Genomic DNA, 27,007 nt, shown 5'->3' with positions numbered 1-27,007 from the left:
GAATATTTGAAATGTATCTTACTGAAATTGGTACACCTTGTTTGCTGTAGCATAGACTAGATCCAGGCCTGCTGAATCTAGCTTTGTTTATATGCTTGTTGTTTGTTTGCTTGTTATTTCCTGGAACGCTAATTCCACCTAATACGCGGCTTCTCAGCGCTTCTGTGGATCACTAGTGATATCTGCATTGCTTACTGTACTTATTTCCTTGTTTCACTTGAAAGAAAGTTACTGTTTGTCGTTTTTGCATTTAAGTTACCTGTAACACATTGCACTTAAGTTACCTGGCACTTGCTCACTAAAGCAATTATATAAGTCAGCACTAAAAATTAAAAGCACTACACCCTCACTCCTCACTGGCCCTGGTTTTCAATTAAGGAATTCCCAATATTATTCTAGCATGTCCAAAGGTCAGTTGTCAATCTCCTCTCCGGTCCAGCTGGTGAATCTGGGAATCTCGAGGCAATGTTACAACTGCCTCATGTACACAGACAACCCTCTCCTCCTCCCAACAAATTCCAACACATGTGAGAGATGCAACCATATAGCCAAACTGTAGGCTAAGCTCTCTCAACTCAGTACTGGCATAACCAGTCAGGAGGAGAAGGAAACCACACTCACTACAATTCCAGTCTCACATAGACCTACCACGACAGCAAACCAAACACAAATCACACAAAAACATACTCGGAGGCTCTAAATAAAGATCTGCCGAAGCAGCAGAGACCTCCAAAGCAGACACCCAAGCAGCCGCTACCCCAAAACAAAACACGTGCAACACATATCGCACAAAGCCAGTGTGCCAAACAGTCACAGCCCTTAAGACTAAACAACACACCTGATACACTTGTAATAGGTGACTCTATCATCAGGCACACTGACGTCCCGCTCACCAGGCTGAACAAGGAGAGGGTCACTGTGAGCAGCCTGTTGGGCGCTAGGATCCGCCACATAACACAAGCACTCAGGTCACTCCAAGGCAAGTACAAATATGACTCAGTCATTGTCCATGCTGGTGTGAATGACCTGAGACGTACCTCCCTGGACTACATGAAAAGAGACATAAAGGAGCTCTCTGAGCATGAAGCCCAGGCCGGTATGACCCTGACCTTGAGTAGCATCTTACCCTCACCAAGAATGATGCCACAATATGAAGACAAGATGATCAATTTCAACAATTGGCTTAAGTACTGGTGTCATTCAAAGGGGATCCAATGCCTGTCAGCTTGGGATGATATGCTCGACAAGCCACGATGCTTCGCTAGGGACGGCTTGCACCTGTCACCCCTGGGCTTTCGGATATTGGCAAAGGCTGTTGCTACCCCCATAGTGCCTTTTTTAGGCAAGGCTCAAAAGACAAACCCACCTCCATAGGTATCACAAGGGATAAGAAACTAAGAGTAATGCTACTCAACGCCAGAAGTCTAAACCTCAAGATGCACTTTTCGAAACTCTCCTTAGCATGGAGAACATCGATATCTGTGCAGTAACAGAAACCTGGTTCAGGGCTCCCGAGAGCACCCCAGCACTACCAGGTTATACCTCATACCATGCTTTTCGGCCCCAAAACTTGGACCGAACCACAAAAGGAGGGGGAGTATCAATATTCATCAAAGATACCCACACCTCCAGGTTGGTGGCAAAGCACGAAGCATCAGAGACTATCCATGTGCAACTAACAGTGGGTAAAACTGCCTTCCAGTTTATAGCCTGCTACAGACCACCCTCCCAAACCCAGGAACCCCACTCGGCCTTCCTGAGAACACTGGAAAATATGAAGGTCTCTCCAAACACCATTATATTGGGCGACTTCAACTACCCAAACATAGACTGGGAGCATTACTCTAGCTCCAACACCCTAGCCCAAAGGTTCCTAGAATTTATAAACTCAAATGCTATGGAACAACTTGTTACCACTCCCACAAGAGGGGAAAACATACTGGACCTGATCACCAACATGGGGACTCTATGCTCCAGACCAGAAGTGTATCCCTCACTGGTAAGATCAGACCATAAACTAATCTCACTGGATATTCACATCCCGACCCCACCCCCTGCCCAGAAAACCACAGTGAAAAACTTCTCTAAAGCAAATTTCACACTCCTCAAAACTGAGGTGGAATCCTTCAAAGCCCCCGGGGCTGTGGAAAATACGGCCCAGACCGCAGAATCCTTTATAAACGCATTCTATGAACACCTTCAGGAATGCATGGATCATGCAATCCCAAATAAAACCAAGACCCAATCCTCCAAAGGCAGGCGTCCTGTCTGGTGGACCCCAGCCATAAACAAACTATACAATAGAAGGAGGAAGCTACTAAATGATAAAGCAAAATCCCAAAAAGGGAAGGCATCACTGATCAGTATTAGCAAGAAACTACGGGCACACACAAAATTGTCTAAGGCCAGATTCGAGAGAAAAATTGCACAGGACACTAAGGATAATCACAAGGCTTTCTTTAGTTATGTTAGGAACCTGGGTGGTAATTCCCAGATATGCTCAAAATTAGTCCAAAATGACAAAAAATACACCAAACCCACAGACATTGCCAGCATCCTAGCTGACAGGTTCAGCGCAAACTTCTCCCACCAAAAGGGCAAATATCTTTCCCAGCAGAGTGCTGCCCCTGACATCTCAGATGCTCAGGTAAGAGCCGCCTCTCCAAAGCAAAAACACAGCATCAATGGGACCAGATGGTGTCCTGGGCTCGTCCTACATGAACTCCAAGAAGAGCTAAACCCAAACATAAAACTACTGTTCAATCTCAGCCTTACTACAGGATATGTGCCCAAAGAGTGGCGTGCAGCAACAGTGGTCCCTCTCCATAAAGGTGGTGCCTCAACGGATCCTGGAAACTATCGCCCCATAAGCCTGACTAGCTTGGTCTGCAAAGCTATGGAAAGGATCATCATGGACCTCATAAATAAAGATATTGGGGACCTACAGACACTGGATCCTACCCAGTTCGGCTTTGTTAAGGGCAGATCCTGCCTCTTAAACCTGGTTGGTTTTTTTGAAACAGGCCCCAAGGCCATTGGCGAGGGAAGGTGGTCCACACAGCCTACCTGGACCTCGCAAAAGCCTTCGATACAATACCCCACTCGGGCATTATAGATAAGCTCACCAGCTTAAATATAAACCCCTATGTCACTAGATGGATTGCAAACTGGCTCAAGGACAGAACCCACATGGTTAGAATTGCTGGAGCCATGTCAGACTCCAAACCAGTTACAAGTGGTGTCCCACAAGGCTCAGTCCTGGGACCTCTCTTGTTCAGTATATATTTCTCAGAGGTACAGGCCAACACGGAAGGACTGTGGCTGACCAAGTTCGCAGATGACTGCAAACTGGGGGCCATAATAGACTCTCCAGCCGACACAAGCATCCTCCAAAAGGGCTTCATGGAAACAGACAACTGGTGCCAGAGCCATGGCCTCAAGCCAAATGCCAAAAAGTGTATAGTCATCCCCTTTGGCAAAAACAAAGTGCCCACAAATTACCACATAGGTGGTAATCCATTAAGTACAGAAGAAGTAATTAGGGACCTGGGGACCCAAGTTGATGGCAATCTCTCATTTGACAACCACGTGGCCAAAGTGGTTAGAAAAACATTTTATATAGCCCACCTAATCATGAAGGGATTCACATCTAGATCAGGGAGGTCATCGTGCCTCTTTACTCATCCCTCATCAGGCCCATAATTGAGTACAATGCCCCTTTTGGGATGTACCTTACCAGACACCTGCAGCAACTGGAAAGACCCCAAAAGTACCTCACCAAGAGGATCAAAGGGCTCAAACAGATGCCATATGCTGCCTGGTTAAAGAAACTCCAGCTCTACTCAGTGGCATACCGCCTGTTCAGAGGCTATCTGTGCCTGACGTATAAAGCCATGTCCAACCCGGAATTAATGGACATGCTGCACCTCAGAAAATCCAAATCCCATCGAGCTACGTGCTCGAGAGACTTGAACCTCAGCACTGAAATAAATAGGACATGCTGGAGGGACAGATTCATAACCCAGAGGCTCCCTTCACTCTGGAATAAAATCCCAGTACAGGTTAGGCAGAGTCCCTCATTGACTCTCTTCAAGAGGAATCTTGATGAGTGGATGGGAGATCGTAGGTTTACCCCTGGTATCACTTCTGTGTCACTGTTAGACAGAGGCACAGTATACTAACCTCGAAAAAGGGCATAGCAAAATAAATTTAAAATGGGTGGCGAAAGCCAAACACATTCTGGCTAGGCTTATAAATGCCCTAGGGCAGATAGCCTAGTATGAACCTATGAACCTATGTGCGGCCGAGCTTTCCGTGCCTGCATCGAAATATCAGCCACAGCTGGACACACCATACTCAGTCTCCTCCACATGATGTCCTTGGTCATCGTCGATGACAGATGAACACACTTGCATTAGTTATCGAACTCCTAACTATTAGTATAAGCAGCAATGAAAAAATTGATGGATTTTCAGTTAAGGATCAAATCTAAAATACAGCTTTTTTGCAGATGGTATTTTACCAACTATGGGAGATTTAAATTATTCAACTGAAGAAACAGATGAGGAAATTGGAAAGTTTTAAAAACATCACTGCTGAAATTTAATAAAACTGAAACTTTACTCTTCCTATATAGTAACCGACTTAACCCTAAAGTTAAACAAATATAACTCTGAAGGAAAAGAACCAGTGCAGCAATTAGCATTGTCACCTCACAGCAAGAGGTTCTCCAGTTAGATTCTTGACTTGGGTACCTTCTGTGCGGAGTCTGCATATCCTTCCCTGCATTTACATGGGTTTCTCCTCTGGGTGCTCCGGTTTTCTCCCACATTCCAAAGACATGCCTCTGAAGCATTTCTCCTCGGGCATCTGCTGAAAATGGGCTCTGTCCCAGTCGGGCTTTCCTGGTAAATCAAAATATTTAGGAATAAAAATCTATCAAGATGCAAGATTATTATTAATTTTGAAAAAGAATTAAAGTGTTATCTATTAAAAAATGGAAATTTTTTTTTTTTTTTTTTACTTTCGAGGATAGGTTAATACTTATTAAAATGATTATCTGTGAGTATATGCACACTGCATTCAAAAGCTTTAATGCACAACAAAAAACTTTTAAAGAAAAAAAACTTCATTCTTATGGTACGTAAAAATAGCAGAGAATTGTTTACAGACATCATAACATTATGGGAGTATGGAGGTATTTGCTTCGCAGATGTAGAATCTTATTCTATTGCTGCAATTTTTAACTCTTATTATACTCTGCACAGACTCACAGTAAGTCGCTGTCCGGTTTAATTCTCAGCTAGAGCGCCTTCTGCGTGGAGACGTGCGTGAATGGGTGTACCTTCGTTGAAGGTTGTGCATCAGGGCTGGTAACTCGGCACGTAAAATCAACTACCAATCATTAGCGGACCGGAGTTCCGCTGTGGCGACCCCTGACCGGGAAAAGCCGAAAGGCACAATCAAATATACTCTGCACAGACTCATCTTACACTAGTCAATGGAAAACCATTTAGGAGCAGATTTTACTAAATTCTTATAAGTTTATCGAATATGATAAATTAGAAGTAATCTTTTCACTAGTTAATAAAATTTCAATCTTTAGACTCCGTATATATGAAATCAATTCTTAAACAATTAAGAAATGTTTTAAAAAACTCCAATATCAAAATGGAAATTTGTGTTTCCCACTGCATACACCTCTAGAGTTAAGGAAACTCAGAACAATGTTAAATGAATTCACTAAAAGAATGGAATAGGATTAAGGTCAGATTACTTTGAAAAAGGAAAAGTTAAGTCATCAGAATGTTTAATGAAAGATTATACATTGGATGAATTTGTTAACTAGTTATCCATCAGCAAGAAATTAAATGAGTTTGTAGATATGAATGAAGAGGAACATTATTCCCAATTATATTACTATCTAAATGCTATCATCTAAAGTAAACTGACCTACAAAAGGAAGCTTGTCCAAGTTATACAAGTTAATTAAAATAACCTTAATGCAAAATTCTGGAACCTTTTAGATAGCAATAGATTGAGTGGAACAACAGATGGCAAAAACAAAACTGTTACTGAAATCAAAGTTTTTTATGTGGACATTTACACAAAGAATGCTTTTTACTCTATAAAAGCTCTAAGTTTGGTAAAATTACTTCTTAAGTCTGCTGGAGATGTAGTAAAGATGTTAAAGCTGATTAGACATTTACGGATGGTGAAAAATTACATGTATATTGGGAAGAGACGAGTATTTTAAGGGGCTATGGTCTGAGTTGTGTCTTTCGGCTTTTCCTGGTTAGGGGTCGCCACAGCGGAACTCCGGTCCGCTAATGATAGGTAGTTGATTTTTACGTGCCGAGTTACCAGCCCTGGAACACAACCTTCAACAAAGGTACGCCCATTCACGCACGTCTCCACGCAGAAGACGCTCTAGCTGAGAATCGAACCGGACAGCGTCTTACTGTGAGTCGACAACGCTACCGCAGCACCACCACTGCGGGTCTTTAACTAGATCAGTAATACTGATGGAATGTTCTTCCTTTAGCTGTAAGAGAGGAAACAAATTGTTCTGGAATCTCCTGGCAGTAGCTAGAAAAGTTATTACAAAAAAATCGGAAATCAAATTCAGTTCTTACATTCAAAGATTTTTTTCAAATTTAATAGCAATACTATTCAAAACTGAAAAAGTGATCAGAATAAGATATACAAATCATACTAAGACTTGGTAGTTGGGATAGCCCTGAAATATTACTATTGAAATACAAAGACTATTAATGTGTTAATTGTATAATATTACCTTGATTATTCACTGTATTCTTAACACTGTATAACACTATGTGATCCTGAATTTCTTCCTGTGTATATATTGTAAATATGCTAAAGTAATGAATTTCTAAGAAAAAGAAATATGGGTGAGCAAACTGGTGTAACTAAGAAATTATTTTTTGAGCCAGGATACAGATTTCGAATTGCCTAGACATAGTAAGGCCTTGCTGGGTCTAACAATGGTAGCTGCCAAAAAAAGCAATTACTAGAAAATGGAAATCAAAGTTTAAACTAACTGTACTAGAAGTGTAGTGAATATAACATAAAAAACAACAGAACATGGGATCTTTAGAAGAGGGTTGGAGCAAATTACATACAAAAAGTGGGAACTGTGGGAACAATACATGCAGAATAATGTTTTGGAGGAGGAATGAGCTATGTAAGACTGACAATGACTGGATAGACAAGTGATGTATAATGTTCTCAACTAAAATTATGTCGATACGATTTTTCATTTATATAAATGTATGACTGCCTATGTCATAACTTATATTTTAATAAATGTTTCTTGTTTAAAAAGATACCTACTGGACAAAGACAGTTTGAGAGATTTTATACAGCCAACTATATTTATAGTCAGAGGTATGGAGATGTATACATAATGAAAATGTGGGGCTAAGTACACAGTACTGCTAACTGTTGTCAGAGACTGCTACAGTTGAAGAACTACGCTGCTCATTCAACTCACTGAAGCTGAAAACAATTACTTTTCAGAGTACATTACTTTTGAAGAGTTCCCCAACAACACTGAATTGTTAGGACAATGGGCCTGCATTTCATTAATGTGAGTGCACACATACAGGAACTCACAGCAATGAGCTGCTAAGGATAATACTTGAACTACTTTGTGTTTGGATCACTGAGGTAACTAAGATTAGTGGAAAACAATATGGGGTCCTATTTAATTTTAACTTTATTAGCAAAGTAGCAGTTGCATCTTCTTTGATAAACTTTTGTTTTTAATGTTACAGTATCACCTAGCCAGCTATGCTAGCACAAAGGAATAAATAGGTTCATAGGTTGGTACTAGGCTATCAGCCCTAGGGCCTATACAAGCCTAGCCATAACAATTCCCTTGCTATTTCTTCCCACACTATTTACTTCCCTGGACCCCTGTCTAACAGGGCGACTGACGTGATCCCCGGGGTGAATTTCCTTTCTCCCATCCAATCATCAAGGTTCCTTTTGAAGAGGACCAAAGAGGCACTCTGCTTGACATGTATGGGCAATCTATTCCAGAGTCTGGGGAGTCTCTGGGTCAGGAACCTATCCCTCCAGCATGTTTTGTTTATTGTGATGACAAGGTTTAGATCCCTGGAGCGTGTGGCTCTGAGGGATTGGGATTTCTTTAAGTGTAGCATGTCCAACAGCTCTGGGTTTGACATGGCCTTGTATGTTAAGCAAAGATCGCCTCTGAGTAGACTATATGCGACAGAGTATAGCTGGAGTTTTTAAAGGCGGTCAGTGTAGGGCATCTGCTTTAGGCCTGTGATTCTTTTAGTGAGGTATTTCTGTGGCCTTTCCAGTTGTTGCAGATGTCTTGAGAGGTACATACCAAATGAAGCATTGTATTCTATAATGGGTCTAATGAGGGATGAGTACAGTGGGACAATGACCTCCTTTTTTCTGGATGAAAAGCCCTTGGTGATGAGGTGTGCCACATAGAAGGATTTCCTGACTGTTGTGGCGATGTGGTTATCGAAGGTGAGACCACTGTCCACCTGTGTCCCTAAGTCTCTTATCAAACTTTCGGTGTTTAGTGTACTGCCACCTATATGGTAATTCATGGATACATGTTTTTTCCCAAAGGGGATAACTATACATTTCTTGGCATTGAGCCTGAGCCCATGGCTCTGGCACCAAGCATCTATTTCTGTAAGGCCCTTTTGTAGAGTATCCACATCATTTGGGGATTCAATAATGGCTCCCAGTTTGCAGTCATCTGCAAACTTTGTTATCAGAGTCCCTTAGTGTTGGCCTGTACTTCAGAGAAGTAGATGCCAAACAAGAGCGGTCCCAGGACTGAACCCTGAGGTACTCCACTTGTCACTTGTCTGGAGCTGGATTTGGAGTCGGCTACTTTTACAGTGTGGGTTCTATCAGTAAGCCAGTTAGCAACCCATTGGGTGACGTAGGGATTAATGCCCAGCTTAGTAAGTTTATCTATGATTCCAGAGTGGGGGATGGTGTCAAAGGCCTTGGCAAGGTCTAGATAGGCTGTGTGGACCACCTTACCCTTGTCCATGGCTCTGGAGACTGATTTGAAGATATCAATCAAGTTCAGGAGACAAGATTGGCCCTTCACGAACCCAAACTGGGTGGGGTCCAGTGTTTGAAGGTTGCCAATGTCTTTGTTTATAAGTTCCATGATAATACACTCCATGGCCTTGCAGATAAGGCTTGTCAGGCTGATGGGATGGTAGTTTCCAGGATCCAAGGTGGATCCCCCTTGTGGAGTGGGATAACTGTAGCTGTGCATCACTCAGTGGGCACGAAACCTGAGGTGAGGCTATGATTAAGCATGACACTTAGGTGAGGTGCCAGTTCATATTGTAGTTCATGTAGTACACAGCCTGGGATGTCATCTGGTCCCATGGATGCAGTATTCTTAGTTTTGGAGTGTGTGTTTTTTACTTGTGTGGCTGTTACCTGAATTTGGCTCTTCCGGTATTGAGATGGGCCATTTAGGGGGTGAGAGGGGGGTGAAGTTGGCACTGAATCGATCTGCCAAGATATTAGCAATATCCTTGGGATCAGTATATTTAATGCCATTCTGTTTTAGCTCAGAGCAGATCTGAGCATTGCCATTTAGATTCTTGACAGTTATAGAATGCCTTGTTGTTGTCTTTGGAATCTTTGGCAATTTTATTTTCGTAACCAGCTTTGGAGGATTAAGTCCTGAATACAACTCGTGTGACAAGCTTGATTAGCAGATCATGGGCCTGCTAGAACTGGCATATGGGATAAGAGGAGTGGGGCAGCTTTGCCAGCTCATCTCTCCTGGGAGGCAAGGGGTGCATATGCAGGATCCATATTCACATTGTTGAACCCCAGAGGAGACTAAAGCCCCAGGGGAGTACAGGTGTCAAGGATAGCAGAGTTGTCTTGAGGGTTTACATCACTCATGGAAGCAAGTGACACTCCTGTTCCACATAGTGCCATGGGTGTACAACTGGGCTGAAAACTTAAATCATTCAATTTGCTGACATCATGAGCTGGATACACTTGCCTTCCATGGTATTGCCATAGATTTATCATACAGCTTGAGGAATCATCATACTTGTTCAACATCAAGTCTCATTAACTTACCTGCAAAATCATGAACATCCAAGTCAGGAGCACCTATAGTCAGCTGTCATGGAGAGTTACTTCATTCTCCTCCATAGATTTTCCTCATACCTCCTCTTAGGAAAAGGCATTCCCCAGTGTCCCCACAGGAAAAGCAGGGTGATTTTCTTGGTGTCCTAGTTAAATTTTCCCCAGTCTACATAATTACCACCTCTGTTCCCACCTGAGAACAAACAGGCCTGGCAGTACCAAATGGCTCAGCAAATTAAGACAGAAAGCTGGGGATAGGGTGGTGGTTAACGCGTTTTCTGTTCTGAAGGACTCTACTCTTCCAAAGATGTAATCCCAGAAGGAGACATCCAGAATGACCCATCTGATCTCTCTAATAAAAAGATCAGATAAGCATCCAGAATGACCCATCTGATCTCTTTCTGAAGGAGTGCCCATGCCACCTAATGCACTGCAGGCACATTCCTCAGCCTGCAGCACTCCTAATACTATCAAAACATTACAAAGTCAAGCCTAACTAATGAAAATGTGAAAGGTCTTTTTCTAGAATCTCTTCACAAGATTTAGGGAGGTCCGATTACTTTTACAGCATGGTATGCTAGGTAGGACTAGAACTGGGATTGACCATCTGTTGCCAGTGTAAGGATATCAATTCAAAGGAAGCAGCAAAGAACATACTTTTGCACAGTTTGTCTAAAATCACTGACTTCTTTAACAGACAATGTAGCACATGCTGTGGTTTCTGGGATATACACCAAACCAAAGGCAAAAAAAAAAAAAAAATCAGGAATTAGCCACCGGATGCTCAGTCAGGAATTCACTAAACTTCAGAGATATACAGGAGGGCATTCAATTTCCTACAGAACAGTAATCAGAATATAGATTTAACTAGATTATAAAAATCATCATTCTTTGGGGCATGTATTTTCGTAGGATAGTTGAAACAAGTATTCTCTAATCTTTCTTACCTAAATACTGCTGATGTAGGCATGTCTAGGCAATGGGCCATTCAGCAGTACTCTCCTTGAACTTCAAGGCTCCCCAAAGGAGGAGGAGAAGCTATAATGAGGAGAGATCCTTGGCTCTCTCAAACAAGGACCTCTGGATCCTTAAACCATTTCCTATGATACTGGCAGAGAAAAAGGGAAAATTCTCCTACCACCAGGACATGGTGCTCTAAAACTACCTAATATATGAAGTGGCAAGCAGGTGACAAGCAAGGAGATAAAGAATGCTAGCAAGTGTCAGTGCTGGCATGATGCTTGAGAGGAAGCTGATGCTGCAATCTATTCCAAGCTATGTGCTACTGCACCCATAAGGCACAGTGTAACCAGAAGTAAAGCAATGCCTTCATGACCAATATCACTGCCACCCCACAGGTCCAAATCAAGAGAAGAACCTATGGGAGTCAAACTAGCTGGTATTATCTAACCCCCATGGAAGATGGGTAGGAGAGTAGCCCCCCATCCAGAGTTCAATCGTGCTGCCTTTATGTGTGGGATCCTCAAGGGATTGCTCTATACGAGCTGGATGATCACCAGTCATGCTTCAGATACTTTAACATGAGTAAGTCAATGTGGGCACCCAGGTTATTATTCACTTACCCAAAAACTGCTGCCAGGGTTCTGCATTCCATAATTCTTGCTAATGACCAATGAAAATGATTCAATTCCCTCACTAGCTGATAGTGAACTTTTACTTTGTGGAAAAAGTTAACTCTTACATGGAATCTGCATAGTGAGACTTCAATAACTTGTTTCCAGTTCCTCTCACCTTCTTCCATCAATCAGTTAATGATCGGGTTCAAGTAAAGGACCACTCTGCTAGTACTTCAGGTAAGCACTCTTGAGAGCCATCATCTTCAGAGCAGAGATGCAGGCTTTGAGCTCTTTTCTGCATCTCCTGAGGGCAGCGGGTATGAAACACTGCTTATGGTAATGCCTTATGTTGTGCTTCTTTGGAGTATGGACAGTTTCACTACATGTTCTGGAGAGTGATTTGACAACTGGACTAAGTTGTGGCATTTTAGGCAGTGAATGCAGAATTTTTCCTATGACAACTATTAGGCTCAAGATCCAAACTGTGTGACTGAATGAAAAATAGGGAGGACAGAGGCTAGGAGTCCTAGGCTAGTCTGACACTATGTGTGTATGTATGTATGACAGTATGACACTAAATGTATTACTCACAGAAGCATATATCCTTCAAGCAGAGCAGCTACACAATTCTGAAGTACGCAATTTCAACTGTTATTTCATTGCAGGAGGCCACCAAAGTTAGGCCCAGATCAGCATTAACTCTAAGTCCATAACACAGAGAAGTAAAAACTGCTATGTTCTGCCTAAGGATTGCAGCACCAGCTTCTCCAAGCATCAATTTATTCTCTTCATCCATTAAATACATTACTAAAATTATTCAAACACCTCCAAGTAATTCTGATGATTCTGAAGGACGTTCTACATTTGTAAAGTGTCAAGAATGGATGTTTAATATGTCTGTTTACAAAACTAAACAGCTATGTTCTGCCTAAGGATTGCAGCACCAGCTTCTCCAAGCATCAATTTATTCTCTTCATCCATTAAATACATTACTAAAATTATTCAAACACCTCCAAGTAATTCTGATGATTCTGAAGGACGTTCTACATTTGTAAAGTGTAAAGAATGGATGTTTAATATGTCTGTTTACAAAACTAAACAGCAAGCAGACTTACCCAGACTATATTGTTATTTACAGACATACTGTTCCATTTGTTAGAATGATCGGCCACCAAGTGCACTTGATTTTCACTGAAGCCACTCTGTGAGCTTTTAGCTTCATCTCCAAAATCTACCAAGTTTGCTGCTGTCGCAGATGACAATTCTGCATCTACTGCCTTCTCTGTTGACCTGTATTCTAAATAGAAAAACAATTACATTAAACTTAATATATTACTGTTTACAGTAGCATGATCAAAGGACTTTGATGTTAAACTAGGAGACAGCCAACCCACATTGTAGATGATTTGCAAAGAAAATCCTATTCTGATAAACTTTCTGCAATTTACTCAACACATTCAAACTAAGCATATATGCATCTGTACATTTCTTAATGTGTAGATTAACACTACTACTGCACACATACTGCTTTCTTGCAACTGTTGCACATGTATGTTATACATGAAACAGATCGTTTGGATTAGCATACCCAACCAGTTCAAGCATAAATAAAAATGGATAATCAGTCTTCAATTTAAAAGAACTATATATAGGAGAACCACACCCAGAGACTCAAACAAAAAGGTTTCTTTCATCATGGTTTGATGTTTCCTACATTTTAACACCACTCTGGGACTATTTACAGGTTTTTAAATATTTTTATATGCAATTTCTGAGTCTGACCACACTGGGTCTGGCATCTTGAAATAATTCTGATTGTTTAGTCTGCCCCATCATGCAGTGCTTGCCTGTAAATAAATTATGTCATGTATGCCTATTTCTTCCTGTCACAGCACTGATTTTTACATGCATACAGTGCTGTCTTTCAGTCAGTTTTAAGTAACATTTCATGCCATTCATTGACTACTTAAAACACAAACAGTGCAAATGCCACAAAACAGACTTTCAAAGTGCTTTTTACTGCTGCTGCTTTTTAGAGTGGCCAAACTGCAATGTTTTTGTGAAGCCTGAAGTGTACTACTTTGACTTATCTCCCATCCCACCTAACGTTAGTAGCTGTCAAAGTGCTAATGGTAAGTTGAGCTGTTACAACCTGTGATTGACAGCCCACAGCAGGAGACTTGACTCGTGTACTGTTTCCTTGTTCTAGCTTTTACTTTCTGTATGGGTAGGGGAAAGGACCAGGCTGCTGTGACATCGCAGCATGGGTGGACTTTTAGGAAGGTCGTGGAAATGTCAGTTTGGGGAAGGAATTGTCCAGAAAACTACTTGTATTCATAGATGTTGATGACTCCAATGAAACAGACTGCAGCAAGCTTTACAAGGGTGAGACAAACGTTTTCTGAAAGTGAAACCACCACAGTACAGTAAGGTACTGTTCCAGTAGAGAAAAACAGTATTTAAAATATTTTACATGCTGTACTGTATTCATAACAAGGACAGTAAATATGGAGAAAAAAAACAGAGAAGTCGGGCCATTTAATAACAGAATCCCATTGTTGTCCTTTAAAAAAGGTTTCTTCAGCAATGAAGAAAGCAACCTGAAATAAAACCTCTGATGGCAGAGAAATGGTAAGTGTATTTATCTTTGGGTAAAGACAGTGTGCATGTGCACCTGTAAGGGAAGAAAGGCCTATACCAACCTAGCACATTTTAGGGAGGTGCCCCTGAAAATCCATTTGCAAAAATATGCATCAAGTGTCAGGAGAAAATGTGCTGAAGGGGACAAGTAAGGGAGGAAGCTAGGTCCACCACATAAGCAACATCTCCTGGGGACTTCTGAAGGAGGATGGGTAGGCTTGCACAGTTCAAGTGGTGTGAGCACCAGTGACATGGGGAGATCAGCATACTGATTTCTCCTTGACCAAGCAGAGATCAAAGAATCTGCCAAGATGCCTTTTGGGAGGATCAGGTGGAATGAGGCAGGAACCTCCACAGGACAAGCTCCCAGCCTACTCCCCAACTCTCACCTTCCACAGAACAGCTGCACTAAAAAGGCAACCCAAGCAGGAGCAAATGGATCCTAGGGCTCTTGATCAGTGAGTGGGTATGTGGATCTCATCCCTGAAGTCACATCATCAGTTGATTAGGCAAAGGAAATGGAGACAATATGGAAATCCCATGGAGAATTAAAAAGTGTAAAAGCTGAGGCATTTATAATGCAAAAACCACAAACATGATGCACTCTGCAAAGATCTGACACAATGAATTGATTTTACGAAAGAAAAAATCAGAATGCACACACGGAAATGTTACAAAACTGCTTTTCTTTATAAACTGAATTTGTGTATGGAAGCAGTTAACTCCTTTTTACTATTTTGGCCTGTTAGAACTTTAAGACAGTGACATTATAGCATGTTAAATGACCAGTGAAAGGATGGCTAAAACATTTCATTGGAGTTTTCTAACTTGCTAATGTACAGCAGCAATCTCTTGGCAGTCTGCAACTAGGCTACCTACAAAAAAATAAATAAATAAAAAATGCATATACTAAGGATGCTGTATTCCTCTTCCTATTCAGAACATTTTTAAGAAACTTGATCTACACCAACATTATGTACTTGTTCCATTTGTATCCTACCATCTTCTAAAGCCATTCCAAAAAACGTTTATAAACATCCCTCTAGACTTAAAAATTCATACTTCAAGCACAGTCTCAATTGGCTTGAGTCATTAAAAAGAAATAACCCATGCTACATTATCTGTCATAACTAGTACCACAAGCTACAGTCATACACCATCAAACACAGTAATGCTTAACGAAGGGATTCTTACAAATTCACCAAGCATGTGTAAGTAATATCAGACACTACTATTACTGTCAATGGCCATTCTTTACGGTCTTTGATCCTTTAAAAGGATCAAAATTCTATCGGTTCTCAAAGGATAAGCATCTATTGCTTGACTAGCTTTAGATCCATACTGTAGTCATATTAACCTACCAGCAGTCACTATTCTCTTTAAAGGCATAGACACAAAATTATTCATAAACATCTTTCTTACTATGGACTTTAATCTCTGTATTACACACAGACAGATCAAAATGCCCTTTAACACCCAAAGATGAATTCCTGGCACATATGGAAAGACTGCACTCCAAAAATGACTATCTTTCAATAACTCAAGAATGCAGCAAGGATTACAGTAAAGGCAACCAGAACTATTGGTCTGAGGCAGAAAAAAAAAATAAGAGTAATTTAAAATGATAATCGTACTGCACTAAAATTAGATCACCTGTTGAAGCACCTCAAACCTCCAATTCCATAGGTTCACTAGTGTGTACTAGGCTAAAGACCACAAGGGCTTTTTAAAGCTTCACCATGCATCCCAAATCTGACAAGCTCTGGTACCCTTAAGTGTGAGCAGGGGGCTTGGGAGATGAACCTCATGTCCATTAGAAACATGGGTGCCAAGTCAGGGATGAAATTCCTGTTCCCCATCTAGCTGTCCAAGTTGCACTTGAACTGGGTTAGGGAGGAACTCTGCTTCAAATGGATGGGAAGTCTGTTACAGAGAAGGGGTAGTCTCTGGGATACATACCAGGCTCTCCAGTAGGTCCTACTTCTATCACAGGCAAGGTTCAAGTCTTCAGAACAAATAATTCCAGTACTGTTTGTTTTGAGGATAAGCAGGAGGTCCATTAAGCTGGGGTCTTTCAATGTTAAGTATGCCAGGCATAGCTCCCTCCTCAACAGCCTGAAGGAGACAGAATACAGGGATAGGACCTTGAGGGGGTCTGCATAGGACATGTTACTTAAGCCCCTCTATTCCTTTAGTAGGGAATCTCTGTGGCCGTTCCAAATGTTAAATGCATCTGGTCCAGTACATACCAAAAGGGGAACTGTACTCAGGGACAGGTCTGATGAATGCTGAATACAGTGGAGAATAACCTCCTTAGCCCTGGATGTGATACAATTGTTTATAAATTGCACAACATACAATGATTTCCTCTCTACTGTAGACATGTAGTCAAAGACTAGATTGTTTCTCGCCAAGTCCCTGACTCCTGGGTCAATTCTTAGGAGTGTGCTATCAATATATGACAGTATCCTTCAGGAAGTCATCCAAACATGGCAACTATTATGCATTTCTTGGCATTTAGTTTTAGTCCATGGCTCTAAAACCAGTTATTTTTTTAGGTCAGCCCTTCCTGCAGAACATTTGCGTCAGTTGGGGATTCTGTGACTGTTCCTAATTGACAATTATCTGCAAATTTAGTCAGCCAGAGGCCACTGACATTGACCTTGATGCCAGAGAAGTAAATGTCAAAAAGGAGTGGTCCCAGTACTGACACCTGAGGGACTTCATTTGTAACTGGTCTCTTTGCAGAGGTGGACTCCCCAATTTTAACTACCTGGATCCTTTCTGTGAGACAGCTGTCTATACACCAGGTGACATACAGGTTTATATATAATGTCTTGAGTTTGGTCAACAATGCCCAAAGTAGGGTAATGCGTCAAATGTCTCAGCCAGGTCAAGGTAGGCAGTACCATTCTGTTCTCATCCATTGCTTTGGTGACCTTCTCAAAAGAAGTCCACCAGGCTGAGAAGGCATGACCTGCCCTTAACAAAACCAAACTGGATTGGGTCCAGTATCTGGAGATTTTCTGTCATTATTGATCACTTCCATAATAATGCTTTCTATGGCTTTGCATATGATACTTGGGAGAGTTATGGGTCTGTAGTTTCCAGTCTCTGTACATGGCCAGCTTTGTGCAGAGGGATAACTGTTGCTGTTCTCCAATCACGAGGCACAATGCCTGTTTGAAGGCTGCAGTTAGTAATTCCAGTGGGCCTGACAGGTCCTGCTTGTTGCTATTTAGAAGGCATCCTGGGATATTGTCTGGGCCCACTGATACAGTGTTCTTGGCTTGGGAGAGATCAAGGACCTGTTCCCTAGTGAAAGCAGGGGGAGTTATATTTAATGGTATTTTCTGAGGGGAGATTGAGGGGGACAGATGGGTAAAGTTGGAGCAGAGTTTGTCAACCAGTAGATTTGCTATACCTTCTGGCTCAGTATAGGTGGCTCCATTAACAGTGAGCTCTGCACACAACTGTGCACAGTATTTGATGTAGCAAACATAGCTAAAGAAGGCCTTGTGATTGCCCTTGACCTGGGAGACCAAGTTTACATCAAATTTGACATTAGTAAACTATTTGTCCTAAGAGCTGTTTGTTTAGTTCGAGGAGCACACTTTTATCCTGCTGGGTGCTACACCTCCTACATGTTGCTATTATTTTCTTCTTTGTTATACAGCCTAATGTTGCTGTAATTCTACCAGGGTGGCTTGTTTTTTGTATTAGTTCTGTACTTCTTCCTGGCGGGTAGAAGTGCCTCTGTGCAGTGATTAACATGCTTGTATAGTGTTTCTACAACAGCTCCACTTAGGCAGCAGTGATCTCAGGGTTTATGACAGCTTGAAATGTTGACAAGTTATCACTTAACAGTAGGAAGTTAACCTTAGAGTAGTTCCTGAATATTCCAAGGTTAGCAGGGATACCAGGTTTTATTTTTACTTCAAAGGAGACCATGTTGTGGTCTGACCTTGCCAGAGAAGACATTACACTAGAGGGTGTGCAGCACTCATTACTGAGGACCAGATCCAGTATGTCTGCATCCCTGTCATTGTACTGACAATCTGATTCAGAATTTGTGTTTACAAAACCCAAAAATCTCTCTGCCTGTATTTTTGGTGTCATATAAGATTCAGTTAACAGAAAAGGTAACAAAAGTTTCCCATAAATATGGTACTGGGTTGGATAGTGAAGGTTTCTAATAAGTATAAATACATGTTATGGGTTTCCTGGGTCAGAGTGAGACCTATACCTTGCAATGAAGTGGTATAGGAATTTGCCTATGGTGATTTTAATATGGAGAAGATTAAGTGTATTGTCCTGTTTGACTAGCTTTGAGGTTTATTTTTGCTGTAAATTGAGACATTTCCACCTTTAATCCCAGTCTGTACAGTAGTAGCTGGCTTAAATGTGTGGAAGGCATTAGTCTTACACTGCTGGTGGGTTCTCCAGGGCTTGAAACCATTTCAGTGGCCAGAGACATCAGCATTCTCTAGAGTGAGGAGAGTTTATAGGGAGTGGATTTTTTGTTTAGACTCCTAGCATTTATTAGTAACACCTTTAGATTTTCTTGGTTATTGATTTCCATCTTCTTTCTAATCTTCTGCTTTAGGAAAAACTCAAACTCCCCTTTTTTCTCCATCGAAGACTTTCAAAATTTAATTTGTAGTCATTATATGAAAAAGTGCAATTGTGTAGGAAACCTACCCATATCAGACATTCAGAAAAATCACTGTTGTAATATTCATTATCAGTGCAACTTACCAGTCAGAATAGCAGTGTGTCTAAGCCAATCTACAAAGCTCAAGCTCCTTCCTCACATGCCACACATCCACCCTACCCACAAAGTGAAGTTGTTGTATAACAGGAACATATGGATGCACCAAAAACTCTGCAATCTTGCCTTAAAAAGTAGGAGGCTGATAACCACAGCTCTATGTAAAGTTTTAACAGAGAATATAGGAGGCAAAAAGTACATCAATTGGTAACAATACTCTACCCTGGCTGAAAATGAAAAATTGGGGGTATGGAAGGACTGTCAAGACAATTCTTCTAAACCAAGAGTAGTAGTTCCATCCAAAAACGCAGCCTCCTGCAAAGGAATGACTATGCCAAATCACGGAGTACCCCTACCTCCCTCAGGCCCTTCATTCTCTTCCTCCCTACTCCCAGGCTCTATTATAGTATATTTCCTACACAACTGTTACAGTGGTTTCCTAAGATCATTGTTGCAGTACTTATTATCAAGGGAATGACTGCCAAAGTTTAATAAAGTGGAGGGGCTGAACCACAAGTCCAGAATGGCCAGTAGTACAGCCCTGTCAAATCCAGTCCTTAATCCAGAGAAAACATGTGTAAATGGATGACCAGTTAACTTCTTCCAAAAGTAGAGTCTACACCTTTCAAAATACTCCAGAAGTGGCAACTGCCCTGGTAGACTGAGCTTGTACATTCTTAGATGTTTTTGTCATGGTTGGAATAGCAGAACTGAATGGAAACAGAAAGCCATATAACTGTGTCCCTTCTTTCCCATCACAAGATGAAAGTTCATTAGTTTTATCCAAATAAAAGCTCCACTATCTAAGAACAGCAAGCCGCTAAATAAGTCTCTTGCTCCCTTGTTTTGGAGATTAAGATAATAGGGAGGGAGTGACAGTTTAAGTGTACATGCAAATCACTTTACAGATACAAAAGGAAGAGTTTGTTCCAAGACCCACATTGTCCCAAAAGCCTGTAAATCAGATACTTTTAGACCTTTAGCTAGGTGGGTAAGTCTTCCAAGTTAATTGTGGACCAGCTCTGCTGGCAGGTCCAAAAGGAAGGTTGAGTCAGTTTTTCTAAAAAATTTGAATCTCATCAGGAGCCAACTTCTTTCTTTGTAGTTTATAAGCAAAACACCCTTTAGAAACCGACATGAAAAAGTAGTGGTGAGATTCAGTGGCAAAAAAGCTGAAATGACCAATAGATACATCTTTACTGAAGCATACGCTAGGCCAGAAAAGAGCAATTCACACAGGTACTGCAAAACCAGGGTTTTCCCACCCAAGATGTGTACAGTGCTCTATTTTGGCACAAAATAGAATCCGTTCCATTTGGATAAGTTAGACTTCCTGGTATCAGGTGTTCTTGCTCCTTCAATACCTGCTGCATGCCCTGAGGAAAAAAAAATATATATATAATGTAGTCTGACTTATGGTGATTGCCCTTGGGCACCAAAATAAGCAAGGAGAACCAGTTTTGTCCGGGTCAGTCACCAACATCCTTGAGGTCTTCCTTAGCATTTGCAGGACTTCAGAAATGAATGGGGGAGAGGGGACTAAGGCACACAGGAAAATTCCCTATTCAGGGAATTGTGAAGCAGTCTTCTAAGGCACAAAGGAAAATTCCCTATTCAGGGAATTGTGAAGCAGTCTTTCTTCCTTGCCTTTTTTGCAGAACTGTTAGTGGTCTGCTGAGTTTGGAGATAAACAGATGAGGAATCCCCCATTATGGTATACCTCTCAGTGTAGCATCCACCTGTGACAGTCTGTCTTGGATCAGTTCACAATCTGTCACTGTATTCCACTCAAACGATACTTGAAGGAATAAATTGTGCTGAACAGTTAAAGCCAAACCAAAAAAAGAAGAGCCAGCACAAATCCTGTTGGAAAATAAGTGTATTAAAAAATACACATAATATACACCATAACAGACTGCATATACATTTGCAAAAAAAACAAATTACACAGACCAGTTTCGGCTAAACAGCCTTCCTCAGTGTAACAAAAATAATAAAGAACATTTCATTCAGAAGCAGCCCATAAATATATAGACGTACAATTAGGACAGAGACCAATGAAAATAACACACAAATTAGATAATCAAAACTGTTCATTTAAACCTGGAGGAAAAATCCTACCCAGTTTAACAATCCACTTTTTTTCTTTAATGTCTAAAACTTGATGTAAACCAGCTCGATCACTGTTTTTATGCACAATACAATCAATAATAGTAAATTTAAACGAACCAGTCTGATGATTACAAATATGCTTATATAGTGCACTAGCTTGCTTATGTATCCTATTATCACTCAAGTGCTCACTAATTCTAAGCCTGAAAGGCCTGGAAGTTTGTCCCACATAAAAAGCTTGACAAGAGTAACTAGCCAAGTAAATAATCCAAGTTGAGCTGCAATTGCCAAAAAAATTTGTCAAACATTTGAAGTGTCTTTACTAGAAAAACAAGTGGTTTTCTATATGTGTGAACAACTTGAGCAACGACCACACGGATGACAACCTACTAACTTCTGCCCAGTGATGGTCCTTTGTGTCAATATTTTATCTCGCTGAGCCCTTTTATAATGGCTAAACAAAGACCCCCAAGGATCTGCCCCTACGAAAAGAGAAAGCACATTTATTGTCCAAGATGTCCATAAAAGGACCCCCCCCAAAATATTTGTGTCTAGAAATAATATCCATAAAGGAGTTGGTATTTTTGACATAAGTAGTAACTAGTCTAATCTGTAACTCCTGAGCAGAAACACGTTAGTTATATCTTAATTCAGATCTATCCTGTAATTCCACATACTGACTGGCCACATGGATGTCACCAACCCTGTATCCTCGGACTCTAAATCTGGCATATAAATCCGATTTAAAAAGCTCGTGAGTGGCAGTGCTAAAACATATTCTTTTAACCCTGAGAAACTGAGACTTTGGGATATTCCTGATGACATGTTGGGGGTGGAAGCTAGATGTATGTAGTAGAGTGTTATATTGAGGAAATTTGAGGAACACCTGTGTTTCTAAAGTATTAGAAGGAGTACGCATGACCAAAACATATAGAAATGTAATCTCTTGTTGATGCAAAGTTAATCTTAACTCAATACCCCAAATATTTTCATTCCGGTATTCCACAAATTCCTCAAGATACCCAGCATCAGCCCTCCACACAAGCCAACAGTCATCAAAATATCATCTCCAAATATCCATTTCATCAAGATAAATGACTTCTATCATAAATGAGTGCCTTTTCTATATAGGCCATAAATAAATCGGCATACATGGGGGCAAAAGATGCCCCCATTGCCGTACGGCGAACTTGCCAAACACACTGCTGCTGGAAATAAAAAACTTTCTTATCCAGAACATATTCTGCTAAACATACTAGAAAGGTGTTAAATCCTGGTCTATATAAATTAGCCCTGTCAAGCCAATATTGAAGTGCCATTAGGCCCGTCCAATGAGGGATATTAGAATGCAGGGAGGTGACATCCAAAGTATGCAACAACCATTCGGATTCCAATTGGATATCCCAAATAATTCCCAAAAATTGTGTTGTGTCATGAATCCGTGATCGTATACGAGACAACAAAGGTTTCAGATGTTGAGTAAGGAACTCAGAAAGGGGTTCTGTTAATGAGCCCCTAACAGAAACAATGGGTCGCCCAGGGGGATGAACAGGGTCCTTATGGATTTTGGGCAATAAGCAGAGGTATTGTTGTTTGGGGTGGTCCACCTTCAGATGAAAACAAGTCTCTCTAGGGATAATACCCTCTTCGACTGCTTTATCCAAAAAACTGTCAATCTCAGACTTGAATTTCATGGTGGGATCTAAGGGCATGATCATATAATATTTACGATCCATTATCTGTTTAAGACATTCCTGATAATCTATCCAATCTAGGACCACCACCGCTCCTCCCTTGTCAGCTGGCAAAACGACAATGTCATTTATTAGACTTAAGTTCTGCTATACAGAGGCATTCTGCCCTCGTAATATTACCATGCATCACACAATCATTGCCAAGCTGCAAATGCCTGAGGACCCTGTTTTGAAAAATCGACAACTGGTGACATGGTGGGCTTGAACGTAGATTTCCGAAAACAGAAAATATTATCATCATGAGGGGCATCCTGGTCCTTGAAAAACAAATGTAAATTGAGCAGGTGACAAACTGACAACATCCTGTGCAAACTCTGCTTCGGATACATTGATACTAGGCACAAAACTTAGACCTTTGTTCAAGATTTTTATTTGTAAATCAGATAAGGCATAGGAGGAAATGTTATGTACATTGGTAGAACCATTTAACTCTGAATTATCATTCTCAGAATACCCTCCAGATCTGGAGGGACCCTTATGTTTCCTCCCCCCTCTATTCTTTATGGATATTATTTCTAGACACTGGAACAATTTTGGGGGGGGGTCCCTTTATGGACATCTTGGATGATAAATGTGCCTTCTCTTTTCGTAGGGGCAGATCCTTGGGGTCTTTGTTTAGACATTATAAAAGGGCTTGGCGAGATAAAATATTGACACAAAGGACCATCACTGGGCAGAAGTTAGTAGGTTGTCATCTGTGTGGTCATTGCTCAAGTTGTTCACACATATATAAAACCACTTGTTTTTCTAGTAAAAACACTTCAAATGTTTATGACAATTTTTTTTGGCAATTGCAGCTAAACTTGGATTATTTACTTGGCTAGTTACTCTTGTCAAGCTTTTTATGTGGGACAAACTTCCAGGCCTTTCAGGCTTATAATTCGTGAACACTTGAATGATATTAGGATACATAAGCAAACTAGTGCACTATATAAGCATATCCTGTAATCATCAGACTGGTTCGTTTAAATTTAATATTATTGATTGTATTGTGCATAAAAACAATGATCGAGCTGGTTTACAAGTTTTAGACATTAAAGAAAAAAAAGTGGATTGTTAAACTGGGTGGGCTTTTCCTCCAAGTTTAAATGAACAGTTCTGATTACCTAATTTGTGTGTTATTTTCATTGGTCTCTGTCTTAATGGTACACCTATATATTTATGGGCTGCTTCGGAATGCAATCTTCTTTATTATTTTTGTTACACTGAGGAAGGCTGTTTAGCCGAAACCGGTCTATGTAATTTGTTTTTTTGCATATGTATATATGCAGTCTGTTATCATGGCGTATATTATGTGTATTTTTTAATACACATTTTCCAACAGGATTTGTGCTGGCTCTTCTTTTTTTGGTTTGGTTCTACTGGTTTGAGCCGCACACTTGCCGTACGTGCGGTTGCTTTACTGTCTTTCTGAACAGTTAAAGCCCAGGCACTCGTGACCAGTCAGCAAAGGGGACATGAAAGCCAGAATTAAGCATGCCCATTTAAACTTTATGTAAGAAACAGGAAGATTTGCCATAGATAGTCCCATGCTGTTTAGAACAGACAGAATAAAAAGTCATGTGGGTTTAGCAACCGATGGCTCTAAAAGCACAAGTGTCAGATATGTATACCTTTTTTACCATGACCTTCAAAGGTTCTGCTGTCCTTTTTAGAAATAGGGTTAAGAGGAGGGGAAAGGTTCTGGTGCATTTGTCAGGGTCCAGAGAACAGACAGCATGATCAGCAGTAGGATTTTTGTCAAGATATATGTAGGCATCCGAACTCTAAAACCTGTTAAAGAGTCTTGGGAGTTGGTAGGTGGAAATCTAAGGACAACGAAGCAGCTAAAAAGACATCTTCAAGTGCCCCACAAAACTGGAGGAAGGATAGTGCCAGGCTTAAGATTTTCCAAGTTCAGAAGCTCAAAGTATATTTTCTTTAAGTATCAGCCTTAGTCTCAAACCTAAAGGATTATCAGAAGCATACTCGAGGCATTTTTGGTCACAAACAATTCCCTCTCTCTTCTTGTGACAGCTGATTGGCTCAGTATATTCAGACAGGGAAGCATTCAGTTGTCACTAGGAGTGAGTGCTCAGCTTTTTTTTTTTTTTTTTTGCTTCTACAAAAGAGAGCAAAGTACCTGAAGCCAGAGCCATATAGCAATAGTAAATTCATAACCAATTAGAATACCATATAAAAAATACCACAACCAAGTCTTAGAGGTCAACAGCCATCTCAACTATGCACAATCTGGGAGATGGCAGGTGGATGCTGCCACTGAGGCAGTAAGGAATTACATCTAAATGTTACAGCTAAGCAGGACTTGCACAGCTGTACTAAGTTAATCACTCTTACTGTCTTGGTGGCATTATGAGCAGATTCCCAAAGCTTACCCCACCTGGAAGGTGGAAGGATAAGGATCCAGGAGTAGTCCACAGAGAATGGTCCTAGCAAAGCCAGCTACGGATCTTGAAAAGAAATCCAGTTTGTAGTGGTTTTGTGAATGTAAGAACAGAGGACCAGGTTGCTCCCGCTACACTGCTTTGAGTCCACAACTTTCCAATATGCCCTTGAACAGGATAAGGCCCTAGTCGAGTCAGCCTTTACCTTGACTGAAGAGATTTACCATGGTGGAAGTAAAAGAAAACAGACAACCATCACACAAAAGTTTACAAAGAGACAGGCTGACCCTTCTTAGCCCCTAAATAGGAGACTAACAGCTGTTCAGCATTCCAAAAGGGCTTTGTTGTGTCAAGGTAGTACCCAAGCTGCCTGTGTGCATCCAAGGTACATAGAATCTTTTCTCCCTTTTTTGGATAAGGAGAAAACTGGGAGAGTGATGGCTTGATTCAAGGTATATTCAGAAACAACTTTACACAAACGGTTTAGTGTGCAACACAATCCTATCCTTGTGAAAAAACATATCGGGCTGGCCCACCATGAACTCTTTGCAGTGTGGAGACCCATCTTGCAGATGTCAGAGCACAATAGTCTAAGTAATGACCTGTAAAATCAGCCTGACAGGCAGGCTCAAAAGGAGGCAAGATTAATTTTTCAAGAACAAAGTTGAGAAGCCAAGGAGGAATTTGGTTTCAATGGGGTCTCACATGCAACATTCCTTTCATAAACTGACAGAGATGAAAGAGGGGGATCCATGAGCAGCAAAGCTGAGATGGCCACAAGATGCACTTTAATAAAAGCATATGACAAACTATCTCTAAAGTAGTTCACACAAATATTTCAAAAGCAGAGTGGTTGAAACCCTTTTGAAATCATTTATTGATTAGGCACCACACTGCAAACCTTTTCCACTTAAAATATAAGATTTGCTAGCCTCCTTAAACACCTGCTGCACATCTTCATGTAACAAATGGCTAAAAGGCATCAAAATAGAATTATCAAGGCTGTTACAATTGCTCCAAGTTGCGGTGTACCATTTCCCCCCTGATGCTGTGTGAGCAGATCCAGTCTATGAGGAAACTTGTGGAAAATGTCCTTGGCCAATTCCATTAAAAGGGAGAACCAACTTTGCCTGGGACAAAATGGGGTTACAACAATGATCTTCGGTAATTCTTTTTGTATTAATATCTTGGGAATCACTAGACAAGGTAGAAATGCACACAGGAACATTCCAGACCATGGGAATGACACAGCATCCGTCTTCCAAGCATAGCTGCAAAGACATTTTGAGCAGAATTTTCAGTGGTCTGTTTTGAAAGGTGAAAAATCTACTCTGTGTTCCCCACATCTGGATCAAATCTTGGAAGACCTCTACATGATCTACCACTTGCAAGGGTCTATCCAGGATCGAATTTGTCTGCTACTTTGTTGCAAACTGATAGCAAGTTTGAGGACTGAAGAGTCAGAGAATGGTGAAGAGCCAGCCATCATGGTAAACTGGCAAAGAGGGTATGACCTTGTACTCCCCCCCCCCCCCTTGCTTGTTCAGGTACCCCATCATAGTCTGTTGTATGTGATCACTACAGGAGGACCCAGAGTTCATAAGTGACAAATCAAATCAGAAAATA

General features: G+C 40.9%; 1 protein-coding gene across 1 annotated transcript in view; it reads right to left on the bottom strand.

Moving 5' to 3' along the window:
- LDLRAP1 (low density lipoprotein receptor adaptor protein 1) overlaps window positions 1-27,007 on the bottom strand; it is a 982,852-nt gene that overhangs the window by 192,028 nt on the left and 763,817 nt on the right. Inside the window, exon 7 of the mRNA XM_044060079.1 lies at window positions 12,836-13,017. Coding sequence (XP_043916014.1) covers window positions 12,836-13,017 — 182 coding nt within the window. The remainder of the gene's footprint in view (window positions 1-12,835; window positions 13,018-27,007) is intronic.

This window comes from Protopterus annectens, chromosome 1.part2 (genome assembly GCF_019279795.1).
Source record: "Protopterus annectens isolate FY-2018-M chromosome 1.part2, PAN1.0, whole genome shotgun sequence".
Lineage (NCBI taxonomy): Eukaryota > Metazoa > Chordata > Ceratodontiformes > Protopteridae > Protopterus > Protopterus annectens.
The sequence above is the reverse complement of the archived record's forward strand: the minus strand, read 5'-3'. Positions and strand labels throughout refer to the sequence as shown.